Source organism: Suncus etruscus, chromosome 4 (assembly GCF_024139225.1).
Source record: "Suncus etruscus isolate mSunEtr1 chromosome 4, mSunEtr1.pri.cur, whole genome shotgun sequence".
Classification (NCBI taxonomy): Eukaryota; Metazoa; Chordata; class Mammalia; order Eulipotyphla; family Soricidae; genus Suncus; species Suncus etruscus.
The window spans coordinates 101,316,948-101,332,738 of record NC_064851.1 but is presented as its reverse complement, the minus strand read 5'-3'; the positions used below and the strand labels follow the sequence as shown (position 1 = coordinate 101,332,738).

The window sequence follows — 15,791 nt, the reverse complement described above, 5'->3', positions numbered from 1 at the left end:
TTAAGAAGTGAGAAAGAGGAGAGGCTAATGGATTTTTTACATTCTGCATCAGCATTTTTCAATTATAATAGACACATATAACATTTACAACTAAGTTGACAACCTCAGGGGGATTAGAGCCTCTCAACAGAGTCAAGGCCAGGATCCCTGCGAGTCTACTCTCTCAATAAGGGCAGGAGGTCATCTCTACATTGCACAACCACCTAATGTCAAGATAAAACTTGGGGTTGCTTCTCTTACAAACCCAAGAGCTTGGAGAAATACCCAATAGCTTCTTGTCTATGTATAAACAACATTTATCAGGGTCAGGGTTATCCTGCTCTGAATTCCTGATCTTCTCCACTGCCCTAATCCCTGTTTCTTTTTTCTCTGAAATCCTTTCCTTTGGCAAATTTCTCCACAGCCTCAATCTTCTTACTCAGTGATATGCCTGTTCAACCCTCTTAAGGCTGCTTCTGCATTATGCAGCCACCAAGGCTGATGAGGTGTTCCTGCCTTTGGGCCACAGCCTGTGTACTGAACCGTACTTTTTGTTTTTCACTTTTCACCATTCTCCACTCTTATCCCTCTCAGACCCCCACCAGTTAGCTATAACACTTCCTCTCACCAAGCACATGACCCTCTCAAGCATCCCCTCTCACTCACTAGCCACTAAGGCTGGTGTATTCCACTGCTATCTGTCCCAAGTACTTCCACAACAAACAGAGATGACTCACCCAATAGCCTGACTCCTCTGCTTCCTGCAGTTTCTCTCCACTAAGAAGGCTCATTTCGAAGACTCTTATTCCATCAGAAACAACACAGACTCGACTATTAAATTTATGAAGACATCTTCCTATTCCAATAGGCTAACTTAATCATTCCCAATATACTTCTCTCTCAATTTCAGTGAAAACTGTAGTATATGGATGTACTCACTTCCCATAACTTCCTTATTAAAAAATCTTCCTTCCTAGCCAACCAAGTAAAACACTTTTATTTGCCAACATTTAAAGATGGCTACCATGTCCTTCACAAAACATTTGCTTGGCAAAACTCCATAAACCCAAGTATCCACCTAGTCAGCATTTAGCCCAGGTCCAGGAAATGATGCTGCAGGAGACCAGTAACATATGGCTATTTATCATTAGTCACAGCACTGGTATTAGCAAAATCACCAACAAAACTTGTGACACTACATTAATGCTTTCAATTTGGGGGATATTTATATGTGACAAAGATGAAATATCTGAGTCACCCATCATCCTGCAAGTTATCAACTGAGGTCATACAAGACTATACTGACTTCCTGTCTCACATCTCACACTCTAAGTGTCCTTTGCATAATCTAATGGTTCCACATTTCCCACAACTGTGATTTTTGGGGGGAGATCTAGCCACTTAAACCCACCCCCACCCCACACAAAGGCAGGTATTTCAAGTGTTGGGTAACTATTCTCACTGCAATAAAGTCTATTGTTTGTTTTATGGAGAAGGTATGTGAGTGAAACTGCATCAACTATGCTTTTATTCTGCTGCTGATGGCTGATGAGTTGTATGCTAAGGGATTATAATAGATATTTTTTAATATCTACTCTGATCCACATAAGCCAAGCTTCTATATTGATCAGTTGGTGAAATTGGTAAGACCAGAGCTTACAGGAAACACCCTATTTCTCCATATTTTAGGAACAAAGTTTCATTGTTAATGGAGAAACAACCAAGAACAATGAAATCTAAATGTAGATCTTCCTGCCATTCTCCTTCTTCTAAACAGCCCTATTTAGTTTTCTTTTTCATTGATTCTTCCAATCCATGAGGATGGAATGTTCAGAGTGAGAAAAGATGTGTGTATGTATGCTGGTCCTTGGAGCATTTACTAAACCTCCTTTATTTGAAAGGGGAAGAATTAAAGCTTCTTATTTAATAATGGGATTGTCCTTATTTGTAGAGTATTTCCTTCAAATACTTTAAAATGCCCACTTGCATTTTTGTCCTTTTTTACATATTATGTACTCGTACTCTGCAAGTTCTTTTCTCTCCTCCCTCCCTTCTCCTTCCCTCCCTTCCTCCTTTCTTTTTCTTCCTTCCTTCCTTCCTTCCTTCCTTCCTTCCTTCCTTCCTTCCTTCCTTCCTTCCTTCCTTCCTTCCTTCCTTCCTTCCTTCCTCCTTCCTTCCTTCCTTCCTTCCTTCCTTCCTTCCTTCCTTCCTTCCTTCCTTCCTATCCTTCCTTCCTTCCTTCCTTCCTTCCTTCCTTCCTTCCTTCCTTCCTTCCTTCCTTCCTTCTTTCTTTCTTTCTCTCTCTTTCTTGTCTTTCTTTTTTGTTTTTGTCCCACACCCGATGATACTCAGGGGTTACTCCTGGCTATGAACTCAAAAACCGCTCCTAGCTTGGGGACCATATGGGACGCCAAGGGATTGAACCGTGGTTCGTCCTAGGTTAGCCAGGTGCAAGCAAACGGAAACACCCTACCACTGTGCCACCGTTCAGGCCCCTGCAAGTTCTTTTCTTAAATTCTTATATGCGTATTTATATATATATAATATATACATATATAATATACATTTATATAATATATAATACAGATTGTTTTAAACACCAAGTACTGTTCTGTTTCACTGAATTGCCATGATTATTTCATTGCTTCCATATCTATAAACAGCTAAGCAGTTTTCACTTTTTCATTATCATGAATGGTACCATCAGAAGCATACATCAAAGTCTGTTAATTTTGCATATGTAAATGTATCCTTAGGATCTACCCCTAGAATTAATTATCAGGGTGAACATGGATTGAAAGTATCAATATCATCAAAATAACCATCTTTCTTAAACTACTATATAAATTCAATGCATTTTCTAAATTCAAATTTAGAAAAATATTCTTGAAGGATTTAAAACAATCAATTACAAAGTTGGTGTGGAACCATGAAAGATCTAGGATATCAAATCCATACTGAGAAACAAGAAACAGGAAGGCATCTCATAAATTAATTTGAAGCTCTGCTACAAAGCCATAGTGATCAAAATAGAATTAGAACACAGACTTTCAGTCCAATGGGTTAGAATATAATATCCAGTGACAAAACACCAAGTATACGGTAAATTAATATTTGACAAAGGAAAAAAAATATTTGACAAAGGAGCCAAGAATCTGAAATGGAATCTTGTCAACAAATTGTGTTAGAACAATTAAATAATCATGTGTAAGAATTTAAAAATTGATCCATATCTCACACCTTAAATAAAAATGAATACAAAGTAGATTAAAGATCTTGAGATTAGATCCAAGTCCATAAAGTTCATTGAAGAAAATAGGCAGAACACTACAGCACTCAGAACTCAAAGAAATCTTCAATGATAAGATGTCAATGCCAAGAGTTAGAACATTAAACCTAAATGGGACTATATTAAATTAAAAAGTTTCTGTATGGCAAAAGAAACACAAACGGAATTAGGAAGACAGCTAACTGAATGGGAGAAAATTTTTTCACTTAACACATCCGATAAAGGTTTGATATCTAGGTATACAAAGCATTCACAAAGTTTAACTTTACAAAACCTAACCTAAACACATCATAGGGGCCGGAGCGGTGGCACAGTATGTAAGGCGTCTGGCTTTGTACGCGCTAGCCTAGGACAAACTGCGGTTTAATCCCCTGGCATCCCATATGGTCCCCCAAACCAGGAGTGAATTCTGAGCACATAGCCAGAAGTAACCCTTAAGTGTCACCGGTGTGGCCCCAAAACCAATAAACAAACAAACAAACAAACAAATAAAAACATCAAAAAATGGGGAGAGGAAAAAGATACTTCTCTGAAGAAGACCAACAGATGGTCAACAGACATATGAAAAAAAAAGCTCATCATCCCTTATCATTAGGGAAATCCTAATCAGGACAACTATGAAATATCATCTTATATCAGTGAGGATGGCACATATCAAAAATACTGGGAACAGGGCCCGGAGAGATAGCACAGCGGCGTTTGCCTTGCAAGCAGTCGATCCAGGACCAAAGGTGGTTGGTTCGAATCCCGGTGTCCCATATGGTCCCCCATGCCTGCCAGGAGCTATTTCTGAGCAGACAGCCAGGAGTGACCCCTGAGCACTGTCAGGTGTGGCCCAAAAACAAAACAAAACAAACAAACAAACAAACAAACAAAAAACTGGGAACAATCTCTGTTGGTGGAGATGCGATAGGAAAGGAACTCACATTCATTGATGGTGGGAATGCACCATGGAAAACAGTAGGAAGGGTTCTCAATAAACTCAAAATTGAGTTCCAATTGACCAAGCAAACCCTATTTAGGGTTTCTATACCCAGGACAGAAAAATAATCATCCAAAAGTATGTATTTACACCGCTATTCATTGAAGCACTCAGTACAATAGCCAAGACTTAAAATAAACCTCCATGTCCAACAATAGATGAGTGGATCATGAAGATGTGTTACATATATACAATGGAATAGTACATAGCTATATGGAATAATGCAATCATTAAATTTACAGTTACATGGAACTGGAAGATGTTATGTTAAATCAAGTTAGCCAGAAAAAGAAGGATAAATACAGAATGATTTCACTTATGTGGTATTTAGAATAACTCCATAAAAAAATGCAATGATCTAAATGGAAGTTTTATTGTTGGCCCACAGTATAGTGAGAAGGAAAGAAACTGAGTGGAAGAAGAGAAATAAAAATATGAAAGAATGAGGGCTAGGCACCAATTGGTCTCAGGTGCATTGGTAGTGTTAAAAAAGGACAGAATTAAATATCCAATCCAAAACCAACAACAACAGAATCAAGAGACCCAAACTTTAACAATTTAAACTTAAAATGGGCCTGTTATACTAGCAGGCTATGGTACAGGAGGGGTAGTATTTAATGCACCTGGTGAACACTGGTGGAGGAAAGCACACACTGGGGATAGAACAGGCCCTGATTGATTGTATGTCGGAAACCCAACTACAAAGGCCTTTGTAAATCACAACAGTTTCAATAAAATTAAAAAAAAAAAAAAAAAGCCAAAACATGTGTTTGATAATATACTGGAGTAAAATATTTACATATGTATATATATATATTTTAATTTTCTTGAAAAATTTCGGATACCTCAAAAATATGTTAATGTGTTTTTTAAAATTCATATAAATTTAGGATGTAAATAAAAATTCTGTTCCTAACATTTTGAAACTGTTTGTACGAGCTTTTCTAAACATCTCTGATCCTTAGTTACTTCATCAATAAAAGAGACTTAAAAAATAAGAGTAGGGTGTTTGCCTTGCATGTGCTGACCCAGGACGGACTGTGGTTGAATCTTCTGGCATCCCATATGGTCCCCAAGCCAGGAGCGATTTCTGAGCACATAGCCAGGAATAACTCCTGAGTGTCACCTGGTGTGGCCCAAAACCCAAAAACAAACAAACAAAAATAAATAAATAAAATAACATACATACACTATTAAGTACCATGGCTGCCATGAAGTAAAAGAACTCACTAATAAGGATAAGGCAAAGCTTACCTCAGCCACAGTTAGGACACAGTAGACGGACTGATGCTCTGGATCCACACCTTCCAACTTCATGCCAACTTTAAACCCATTTTTGTTATAGGGAAAGGATTGATACTAAAATGTAAAATATGAACAGTTTAAGAATATATTCTGGAATCATAAAAAAAAATCAAGATGCTTAATATTTAACCTTTTTTTCCCAATTAGAGTAACTCCTAAGACCATAACAGCAAAGGATACCAAGTAATTCAATTGAAAAATTGTACAAAGGCTATAAAAAAGTTAGTAGAAAATAAAATTCAAATACTACCATGTTCGAAAAAGTACTTGTTCTCACCCATAAATAGAACACAAAGCAAAATTACATTAAGAAGCTATCACCTATTGGGGCTGGAGCAGAGCAATAGCACAACTGTAGGGCATTTGCCTTGCACTGGCTGACCCAGGACACATGGGTTAGATCTCCAAATGTCCCATATGGTCCCCGAGCCAGAAGCAATTTCTGAGCACATAACCAGGAGCAACTCTTAAGTGTCAAAGGATCTGGCCCCCCAAAACCCAAAAACAAACAAACAAAAAAAGCTATCACCTATTAGGCTACCTATCAGGCTTACTGGCAAGAGAGACACTTATCTTACAATCTCACAATAGCTATTAAAACAGAACACTTTTTGGCTCAGCAATTTTAATTCTAGAAATTGACTCAAATCCCAACACATGTGAAACATGTTGGGTAAACAATGGTATTCACTAAAACATGTCTAAAGAAAAGGCAATATATATAACACATATATGGCAGTTTATTTTATATTTGCTCCATAATAATTTTTTAGGCCATTCCTGGAAGTGCTGAGGGCATTACTTCACAGGAATCACTTTTGGTGGACTTGGAGGACCATATGTTGTGTTAGGGATCAAACCTGGATTGGCCACATGCAAGGTAAATGCCCTATCTCCTGTACTATTGTTCCAACCCCTTCTTCCATAATAATTTAAGCTGCTTCCTATATATCACCTAGGTACTGATAACTGTAGATGCTTTCACTCAATGCATGTTAAAAAAAATAATACTGACAAATGTCAATCTATTGATCATGAAGTCTATTTTGCAAAGGACCAAAGTTATAGTATTTATACAGAGAAAGTTCATATAATTTATGTTCATAGGTAATTAATAATATATGTTTGTTTAAAACATTATTTTTTATATTGCAAATGCCACCACAACCAGTGGTATGCAGGATCATGGACCACATTTGGCAGTGCTCAGTGGGGGCTGGGTCATACAAACTGAGGGTCTCATACATTTAAGGCCTCTGTGTATCACTGAACTACATCCCTTGCATGCAATCAAAAATTAATACAGAATTAATCATCCCAGTTCATTACTTTTATACATTTCCTAAATTTATATATGCATAAAAAAGATCAAAAGCAGAAACATAACATACTACAATAAAATATAATTAAATAATTGAAACCAGTGGTCAGGCAAACCACATTTATGGGCTATGTGCACCTTAACACCAGTTTTCATAAATTTAATTTTACTGGAATACAGCCATACCTATTCATTTATATATTGCCTCTGGCTGCTGGACTGAATTGTTACAACCAAGACCAGATGCCTTACAAAGTCTAAAATACTTGCTATTTGGACCTTTACAGAAGCGACAGAATCTTGTTTAGACAGACTTAATATCATATCCTGTACTCAGAAGTACATTTTCTATCTATACTTTAAGTTGATTTTATAGCTCTTACCATAAAATATTTTATTAATGCTAATATTATAAGTCACTGTTAGATTGTAGTTGTAGTATTATGTAAAATATGGTAGTTCTCTTTTATTCTCTCACAGCTATAATGTTGACACGAAATTCCATGCCACATTTTATCACCTGGTTTTTAGTTAGAAGTTTCACTCCTAAAATTTGGAGCACAATGGGCCATAGAGATAGTACAGTGGTAGGGCATTTTTGCACACATCTGATATAGGACAGACAGACAGTGGTTTGAATTGTAGCATCCCATATGCTCCTCTGTACTTGCCAGGAGTGATTTCTGAGCACAGAGTCAGGAGTAACCCCTGAGCACTGTCGGGTGTGGTCCAAACGCAAAAACAAGCAAACAAAAAAACAAATGAAAAATTTGGAGCACAAGTCCAGTAAATGTTGAGAAAAGTACATGTCTACCCTGGTGTATACTCATGATGACACTGTGGGATATTGTGCATATGTTAATTCTTACCAACCTTTGATAAACTCCACATGTATATACATATGGAAAAGAGCATCTCTGAAAAATTATTTCAAGCTACTATTTCTAAACAGACAATAGAAAATAATACTACTAATTTTAATTCATTCACTTTTCTAAAGTGTAACTTCTAGAAGTATTTGTACCTCCTTAAACAACTTTGCTGGCACTGCAACAGCTTTTTCTTCTTCCAGGTAGGATGCCCAACACCAAGATTTCTTTCCTTTAGGGGGTAAACCTGAAAATCAAGTGAAAATAAATAACAACATTTCCAATACTATGACATCAGAATATATAATAAAATTTCACTTCCTTTACTACTACTGCACTGAGCTCTTCTTATTTCCATTGCAGGAATTTCCCAGTTTTGTTTCCTGGGGGGGGGGGGGGGCAGAGTAATAATACAGCAGGTAGGGCATTGACCTTGCTCACAACTGACCTGGGTTCAATACCAGGCAATCAATGTAGTTCCCTGAGCAATACCAGGAGTGACCCCTCAGCCAAGAATAAGTCCTGAGCACTACTGGCTCTGGTGCCCCCCCCCCAAAAAAAAACAAAAATGAAAATAATAGAGTTAATTAGTAGAAAGTGCATCAATGTAGGGTAGGTAGGGATGGTATAAAATGAGGAGGGGGAACACTACAACAATGGAGGAGGGAAGCTAAATTCTGGTGGACGTTACGGTAATGAATGTTTTATGCTTGAAATTCTGTCATTATCAATATTGCAAATCACATTGCCAAAAATATAATTTTAAAAAGAATTTAAGGGGCCAGACCAATAGCACTGCAGAGACAGCATTTGCCTTGCATAGGGCCAACCCAGGTTCAATTCCCAGCATCCTATGTGGTCTCCAAGCATGCCAGGAATAATTTCTGAGCACAGAGCCAGAAGTAACTCCTAAGTGCTGGGTGTGGCCTCTTCCCCCCAAAATGAAAAACAAGCAAAAATTTTGTTCTGAGGATTAAAAAGCAGGAAAACAGAGTAAATGAAGGAAACAGAATAGAAAACCAGGTCAGAACATTATTATATAGGCTAGATACAGGAAGCAAAGGCTGTTAGAAGCTGGAATGTTCAAAAACTTTTCCTAGAAGACTGAGAAGTTAAGGACAAAAAAGGCCAATGCCCAGAGTGACTAGTAAATGACTAACCTTGGAGAGGAAGGAAATGTTCAATATAACAGGGACAAATTTTGAAAACACATAATTGAAAAATTATAGTGGAAATGATAGGAAGAATATAACAGTGTGATAGTAAAAACTGAACGAAGTTATTTTGAAGGTGAGATCTGAACCAATTAATATGTTAACTTGTAGGACTGGGAGATAGTCTAGGTGTTGAGGAACTTGCAAGGCATGTGGCTGATCCTGCTATTTCATGGTTCCCTTAATACCACTAGGAGAGATCCCCCAAAACAAAGCTAAGAATAGTCAATTGGGGCCAATGTAGTAGAACAGCATGGAAGTTGCTTGCCTTGAATGCAATCAACACTTGTTAGATCCCTGATATCCCATATGATCCCCCAAGCCCACCAGGAGTAGTTTCTGAGCCAAGGCTAGTAATTCCGAAGCATTACCAGTGTGGTCTCAAAATATAAATAAATAAATTAGATAAAATAGAAATAGTAGCCCCAAGTACGGGCAAGTATGTGCCTGATACCCCACAACCCTTCAAAAAAAACTAGCAATGTTTATTTAAAAAAAACAGTAAATAAAGAGAAAAATTTTAAACTGGATATAATAAGAGAAAACTGAGAAATAAAGTGTAGAAAGTAATAAAGAGCAGGAGAGAAGGGCTAACTGATAAGGCATAGTAGACAGTAATGAAGAAATATCCCTTAATCTTAGGTCATCTAGTCCCAGAAGTGTGAAGTCAGGCTTTGTGTTTGAAGCAGGGAAAAATATTTCAAACCCTGAGAAACTAAGAGATGAACAAGTGACTACGAATCTAGTCTCACTGAAGAGAAAAGGACAGTGAAGAAGAAGGACAAGTTCATGTCCTGATTTGTAGGCGATTAGACTGGTCAGAGAGGAGTGGTTATAAAAGTGCAATGACTTTACATTTATGAAGGGGGACTGGCTAAAAAGATGTGAAAGATCAAAAAAAAAAAAAAAAAAAGACCACAGGGCTGGAGTGATAGCATAGCAGTAGTACGTTTGCCTTGCACACTGCTAACCTAGACGGACCTAGGTTCGATTCCCAGCAACCTAGTATATGGTCCCCTAAGCCTGCCAAGAGCAATTTCTGAGCGCAGGGCCATGAGTAACCCCTGAGTGCTGCCGGGCTTGGCCCAAAATCAAAAACCTAAAATACAAACAACAACAACAACAAAAAACCAGGGAAGTCACTAAGGCCTCTAAAGGCTTGACCTAAAGCAACAAATTTATCCACTAATATATTAAAAAAAAGTCGTAGGGGCCAGAACATTGGCACAGCAGTAGGGCATCTGCCTTGCATGTATTAACCTAGGATGAACTGTGATTCAATCCCTTGGCATCCCATTGGTCCCCAAATCCCAGGAGCAATTTCTGAGCACATAGCCAGGTGTAACCCCTGAGCGTCACTGGGTGTGCCCCCCACAAAAAAGTAAAGTCCTAAAACAGAATTCCATATAGGAACAAAATGCTACATAACAGCAAAGAACCTCTGTCAATTAAAAAAGTAAAAACATAACAAAGAACAATGAACCAAAAAAAAAAAAGAGGCTCCAGTGATATAAAACAGGAATTAAGGTGCTTGTCTTGCACAAAGTTGATCTAGTTGGATCTTTCGTACCAAATATGGTTCCCTGAGAGCAATCAGGAGTGGAACAACAACAACAACAAAAAAAAAAAAAAGAGAGAAAAAAGAAAAAGAAAGAAAGAAAAACAGACAAAGGAAAATCAGAGCAACACATACTGGGAGAGTGTTGTTTAAAATAAACATTAAAAATCTAAAATTTTTGAATATAAACAATAATTAGTTGTTCTTGGTAAAAAGGCAAAAAAGCTATAATGGATAAAGAAGAAAATGCTCAATGTTTGCTCTGACATACTCGAAGTTGCTACTTTCCATTTTTCTCTATTCTACTTTTTCAAAGCCCTAATTTTTGTCAAAATTTTTTAATCAAAAGGAAACTTCAAAGCAATGTTTTAACTGGCAGAGTGCACGTTACAATTAAGATTAAAATGTCTACTTGTGTGAAATTCTTTAAGTTTAATAAAGTAACAAGTAAAACATGTTTCTTTCATCAACATACCCTGCTTTAACACAGACGAATCACCCCGTCTTTTCCTTCGAGTTCTCTGAGAGCCTCTCAGGATTCTTCCATCTTGTTTGTTCTCCTATAGTAATAAAGATGAATTATGGTTTCTTTTTTTTGGTTTGTTTTACATTCATGAAATTAGTAAAATTGGTACCAATGAAATGAAATGTATCAGAGAAGCATTTTTGATACTTTTCTTCAATTTCACTTCATAACTTTTAAGGAAAATGAGAATATAGGTCACTTGAGAACTGTATTGTTTTTGGCCTGAGGTGGTAGCAAAACAAAAATGTTTCCACGAATTATACCTGGAAATAGCAAATACATCATGTGTCCTTAAAACTTAAAACTGACTCCTTAAAACTTTCTTCTTTTGGTTCCTTATTTGACCACTCTGTTCTGACTTTTCTCACATATCACTTTTCCTTTTTCTCATTTCTTTTTCATCAATTGCTAACGTTACTGCAATTAGTATCTCTTTATTATTGAAACCATTTCTCTAGGTTTCAAAAATCATGTATGCCAAAACCACTAGACCACATCTTTAGCCCTAACCTCATCCCTTTTTACACACTAATGCTTGCAACTGCTACTGGGAATTTTCATGTGAATGTCTAATAAGCAACTCAAAGTCAAAAGGCCCAGACTCTAAATTTTCTACTCTTCCCTTCCCAATCTCCATAAATGGCATGATTGTCCAGTCAAATCTGGCAAAACAAGAATTCTGGTTTGCAAAAATTCTAAGATATCTGATTACTTTTGCATTTCATCACATATACTGAGGACCTAACAACTAACCTAACTCCATTAACTTCTATCATGAACAGTACTTTCTAGTCTATTATCATAAATTCATAACTGGTTCCCATAATTTCATTTCCACCCTCATGTGTCAAAATTAGAGTAGTTATTTAAAAACATCAAATCATATGAAGGCATTTTGCTAGCCACTATCTTTCCAATGTCTTTCTATCACACTCAAAATAAAATTTTATTCCTCTGGCTTTCATAAAGCCTTACATGACTTGGACTATTATATGCGCGTCTTTAACTTTTATTCTATCCTCCCTAAAACCTGTAAAGCTCAAGAAAATAGTTCCTTAAGTAAGATACGCTACAAATGCTCAAACCTTTCAGACTGTTCTCTAGCAGTTCTACTACCTTGAGGGCTTCTCACTTCCAATTATACAAATCAGTGATTCCTTTTTCTTATTCAGATCACTCTCCAAGTTAGGTCTCCCAGACAATACCACTTAGCCAATTCAAAGCCCTGATATTCTCAAAATCACATTTACTCAAAGCTGAAGTTTCTTGTTTATTTTATTGTCATTCAAGAATGCAATGTCCCTGTGAAAAGCAACTTTTTCCTTCTGAAATCTAACTTATCCCTAGAATAGAATAGCCAGCAAATAAATAATCGTCACTCAATACTAATACATACAAATATATATATATATGTATATATATATATATATATATATATATATATATATATAGAGAGAGAGAGAGAGAGAGAGAGAGAGAGACTGTCATAGGGGCAAACTAGGGATGGGGTGGGATATTTAGAGGATAACTGGGGAATTTGGTGGTAGGAAATGAAAGCTGGTGAAAGGATGGGTGTTGGAACATTATATGATCAAAACTCAACTATCGGCAAATTTTTCACTTTATCTCAGGTGATTTAAAAAAATTTAAAAATCGACCTTAGGACCTCCAAACTGTTATTTCACATAAAATAATTAATATATCCTTTAGGGACGAAGACATTTCTATTTTAATTAGTAAATTTTTTGTGTTGGTTTTCAAAAACTATACTGATACTTTCTGTCATTTTCTACAGACTCACCTGGTTTTATAATTTTTTGCCAAATTATTAAAACATGATTATTACTTTGCTTTGAGAAAATTTTAAGATCCACTTGCAAAATTGAGGGTTTTGCTATTGCCCCTCTTACTCTAGCTGTAAATGTCAGCAATCCTCCTTTTTGATCCCAAGGAATATTATTTAATTTTTTCCTAATTTGAGAGTACAGTGATACATAGAGAAGATAGGTAGATATTTTACTGAATATAAAGCAAGAAGTTTTTGTAACACACACTTGAATTCAAGCAACTTCAGAATTGGGTGCATCTATTCAGGGTACTATCCACTGAATAAACACATCTGTTCTGTATAGCAGTTGCATGTAAGATACTAACCATTTCATCATCTTTCTCTTCATCATCCTTGGAGTCAGCTTTCAGAGACAATTTTGTTTTTTTCTTTCGACTGCACTTGAGATCTTCCTCTTCAATGTCTTCTATGTCCCTTTCTTCCTTCTGGTCTCTGCTGTGTTTATAAACCCAAAACAGTGACAGGAAACAATATCTAGCAAACATCTACATGTTAATTATCTGTGCAAAATTATTTTTTAAAACTGCCTTCCAAAGGAAAAATATTCAATCCAGAAGAAATATGTAAGCATTCAAATATCACAGTAAAGAACACTTCAAGCCATTGTAAAATATGATACTGCTATGTATCATTTTTTTTTCACAAAGGAAAAAAATGAAAATTAGCTTAAATGTAATTTCAAAAGGTATCAGGGCTATATGTAAAAGAAATTATAGTAAGTTTAAAATAATCTTTCAATCTGTCACTCATTCTACCAAAAGTACTGATTATTTGAAGACATTTTCGATTTCAGGTAGTTTAAAGCAATTTAACAATAAGAAGGACAAATCTACTAAAAAAATAATTCTAATCTATAAAATACTAAATGGCCCCATAAAAAGAATTCTTAAACTTTTGCTGACTCAAATACATGGGAAACTCCACTAAAACTTAAATGATGGAGCAAAGATAGTTTAGTGGGTAGGGCACCTTGTCATGCGTGTATTCTATCCAGATTTGACCCCCTAGCATCTGCATCTGATCCCCAGAACCTCACTAAGAGTGATCCCTGATTACAGATAGAGCCAGGAGCAACTTCTGAGCATAGCAGAGTATGGCTCTAAAAATTAAAATATTGTCTAGGACTTAGAAGCAATACAGCAGATAGGATGTTTGCCTTACATGGGGCCAACCTGGGTTTGATTTTCAACATGCCATATGGTCCCCTAAGACTGCCAGGAGTAATCCTGGGCATAGAGCCAGGAATAAGCTGTGATCACTACTGGGTGTGGCCTAAGAACAACAACAAAATACATAAAAAGTCATAGATATCTACTAAAAATAATTATATGCAAAATGTACCTCTGCATGATAAGTTAAACAGATATCCAACAAATGATACCTAGTCTGTAAAAACTGATGCTAATTTTCTAATCATTAGCTGACATCAGCAACAAAACTTCATTACATTATGACTTTCTTTCTTCAGTTAATTCCCAATCAGTGAAAAATGTTTTCCTCATTTTTAAAGCTTAGTTTTCATAAAAACCTTCTCAAATTTCCACAAACATCAATTTCACTAAGATGTGTATGTAGTTCAGAGAAATTTAAATACTAATAGATAAAAATCAAATTAATGTCAACAAATATCTAACAATAAAAAGCACAGTGGACTAGAACAACAGTACAGTGGGTAGGGCATTTATTTGCCTTGCATAGGCCAACCCAGGTTCTAGAGCAGGGGTCTCAAACTCAATTTACCTAGGGACTGCAGGAGGCAAAGTCAGGGTGGGTGATCCTTGAGTGCAAAGTCAGTAGTAAGCCTTGAACATTGGGAGGTGTGACCCAAACAACTAAAACAAAATAAAACAAAAAAAGATTCCTCTAGGGCAGGGCCACAAAATTTTGTATGGAGGGCCATTTGCAGCCCGCAGGCCACGAGTTTGAGACCCCTGTTCTAGAGCCTGCCAACCCAAGATTTATTCCTGCACCCTATGTGGTTCCCAGAACCTGCTAGGAGTAATTTCTGAGTACAGAGCTAGGAATAAGCCCTAAATACTCCAGGTGTGGCTCAAAAAACAAACGAGACACAGAGAGAGACAACAGAAAGAGACAGAAAGACAGAGACAGAGAGAAGATTGCACTGCAAGTAGGATATAAGCAGTACAACTTAGATCAGTCAAGGTTTTTTTAAACAGAATCAGGGCCATGGCATTTCCTAGACAGTTAAAAGGGTAAAAGGCATAAACAGGTGACAAACAGTAGAGAATACAAAGCTTCAATATATTTAAGCAATGTGACCTTGGACTCTGACACTCATTTTATAGATGGAAGAGAGCCAAACCTACTTGTCTTTGTTATGTCGAGCACAATTCTGGTTGCAATAGTTTCCTCCCGTAAGACACTCATCTACATTGCCATACTGACAACAGTTCTCACAGAATTGAAGCCCTTCTACTTTCATTGGATCCTTCAACCTGAAAGGCATCCCAGTTTTCTCTGAAAAGACTAAAAGATGAAAATAAGAAAAAGTTAGAAAACCATACCAAGCACATTTTAATTAATTAGACATTTTTTCTTCTATTAATTTTGTTAGCAAAATTTAATCTATTGTTAGCATTAAAAAGAAGTAATGTTTGTTGAATGAATGATAAAACAATAGAGTTTGGGATGGATAAAAGGATGAACTTCAAGGAATTACTGGAATCACTTATGTACGAAAACAAATAAAAAATCTGTAAAAAGTAATAAATAAAGGTTGTTCCAGATTTCTTCTATAGTTTTAAAATAAAACGAATAAAATTCTATTAGATTTACTATTTATATATATTTGATAAAATGTTAAAAGCATCATGAGTTATTTCATATTTAGAACATTTTGAAGAATAATGTTGATTTACTAAACTTTTAAAACTTCATC

The 15,791-nt window shown here is 36.3% G+C and overlaps 1 protein-coding gene across 1 annotated transcript in view; it reads right to left on the bottom strand.

Annotated features, from left to right (window-relative positions):
• The window catches only part of L3MBTL3 (L3MBTL histone methyl-lysine binding protein 3), a 124,614-nt gene that overhangs the window by 69,558 nt on the left and 39,265 nt on the right, over positions 1 to 15,791 (bottom strand). Inside the window, exons 5-9 of the mRNA XM_049771161.1 lie at positions 15,220 to 15,379; positions 13,198 to 13,324; positions 10,993 to 11,077; positions 7,901 to 7,992; positions 5,505 to 5,609 (exon numbers count right to left, since the gene is read on the bottom strand). Coding sequence (XP_049627118.1) covers positions 5,505 to 5,609; positions 7,901 to 7,992; positions 10,993 to 11,077; positions 13,198 to 13,324; positions 15,220 to 15,379 — 569 coding nt within the window. The remainder of the gene's footprint in view (positions 1 to 5,504; positions 5,610 to 7,900; positions 7,993 to 10,992; positions 11,078 to 13,197; positions 13,325 to 15,219; positions 15,380 to 15,791) is intronic.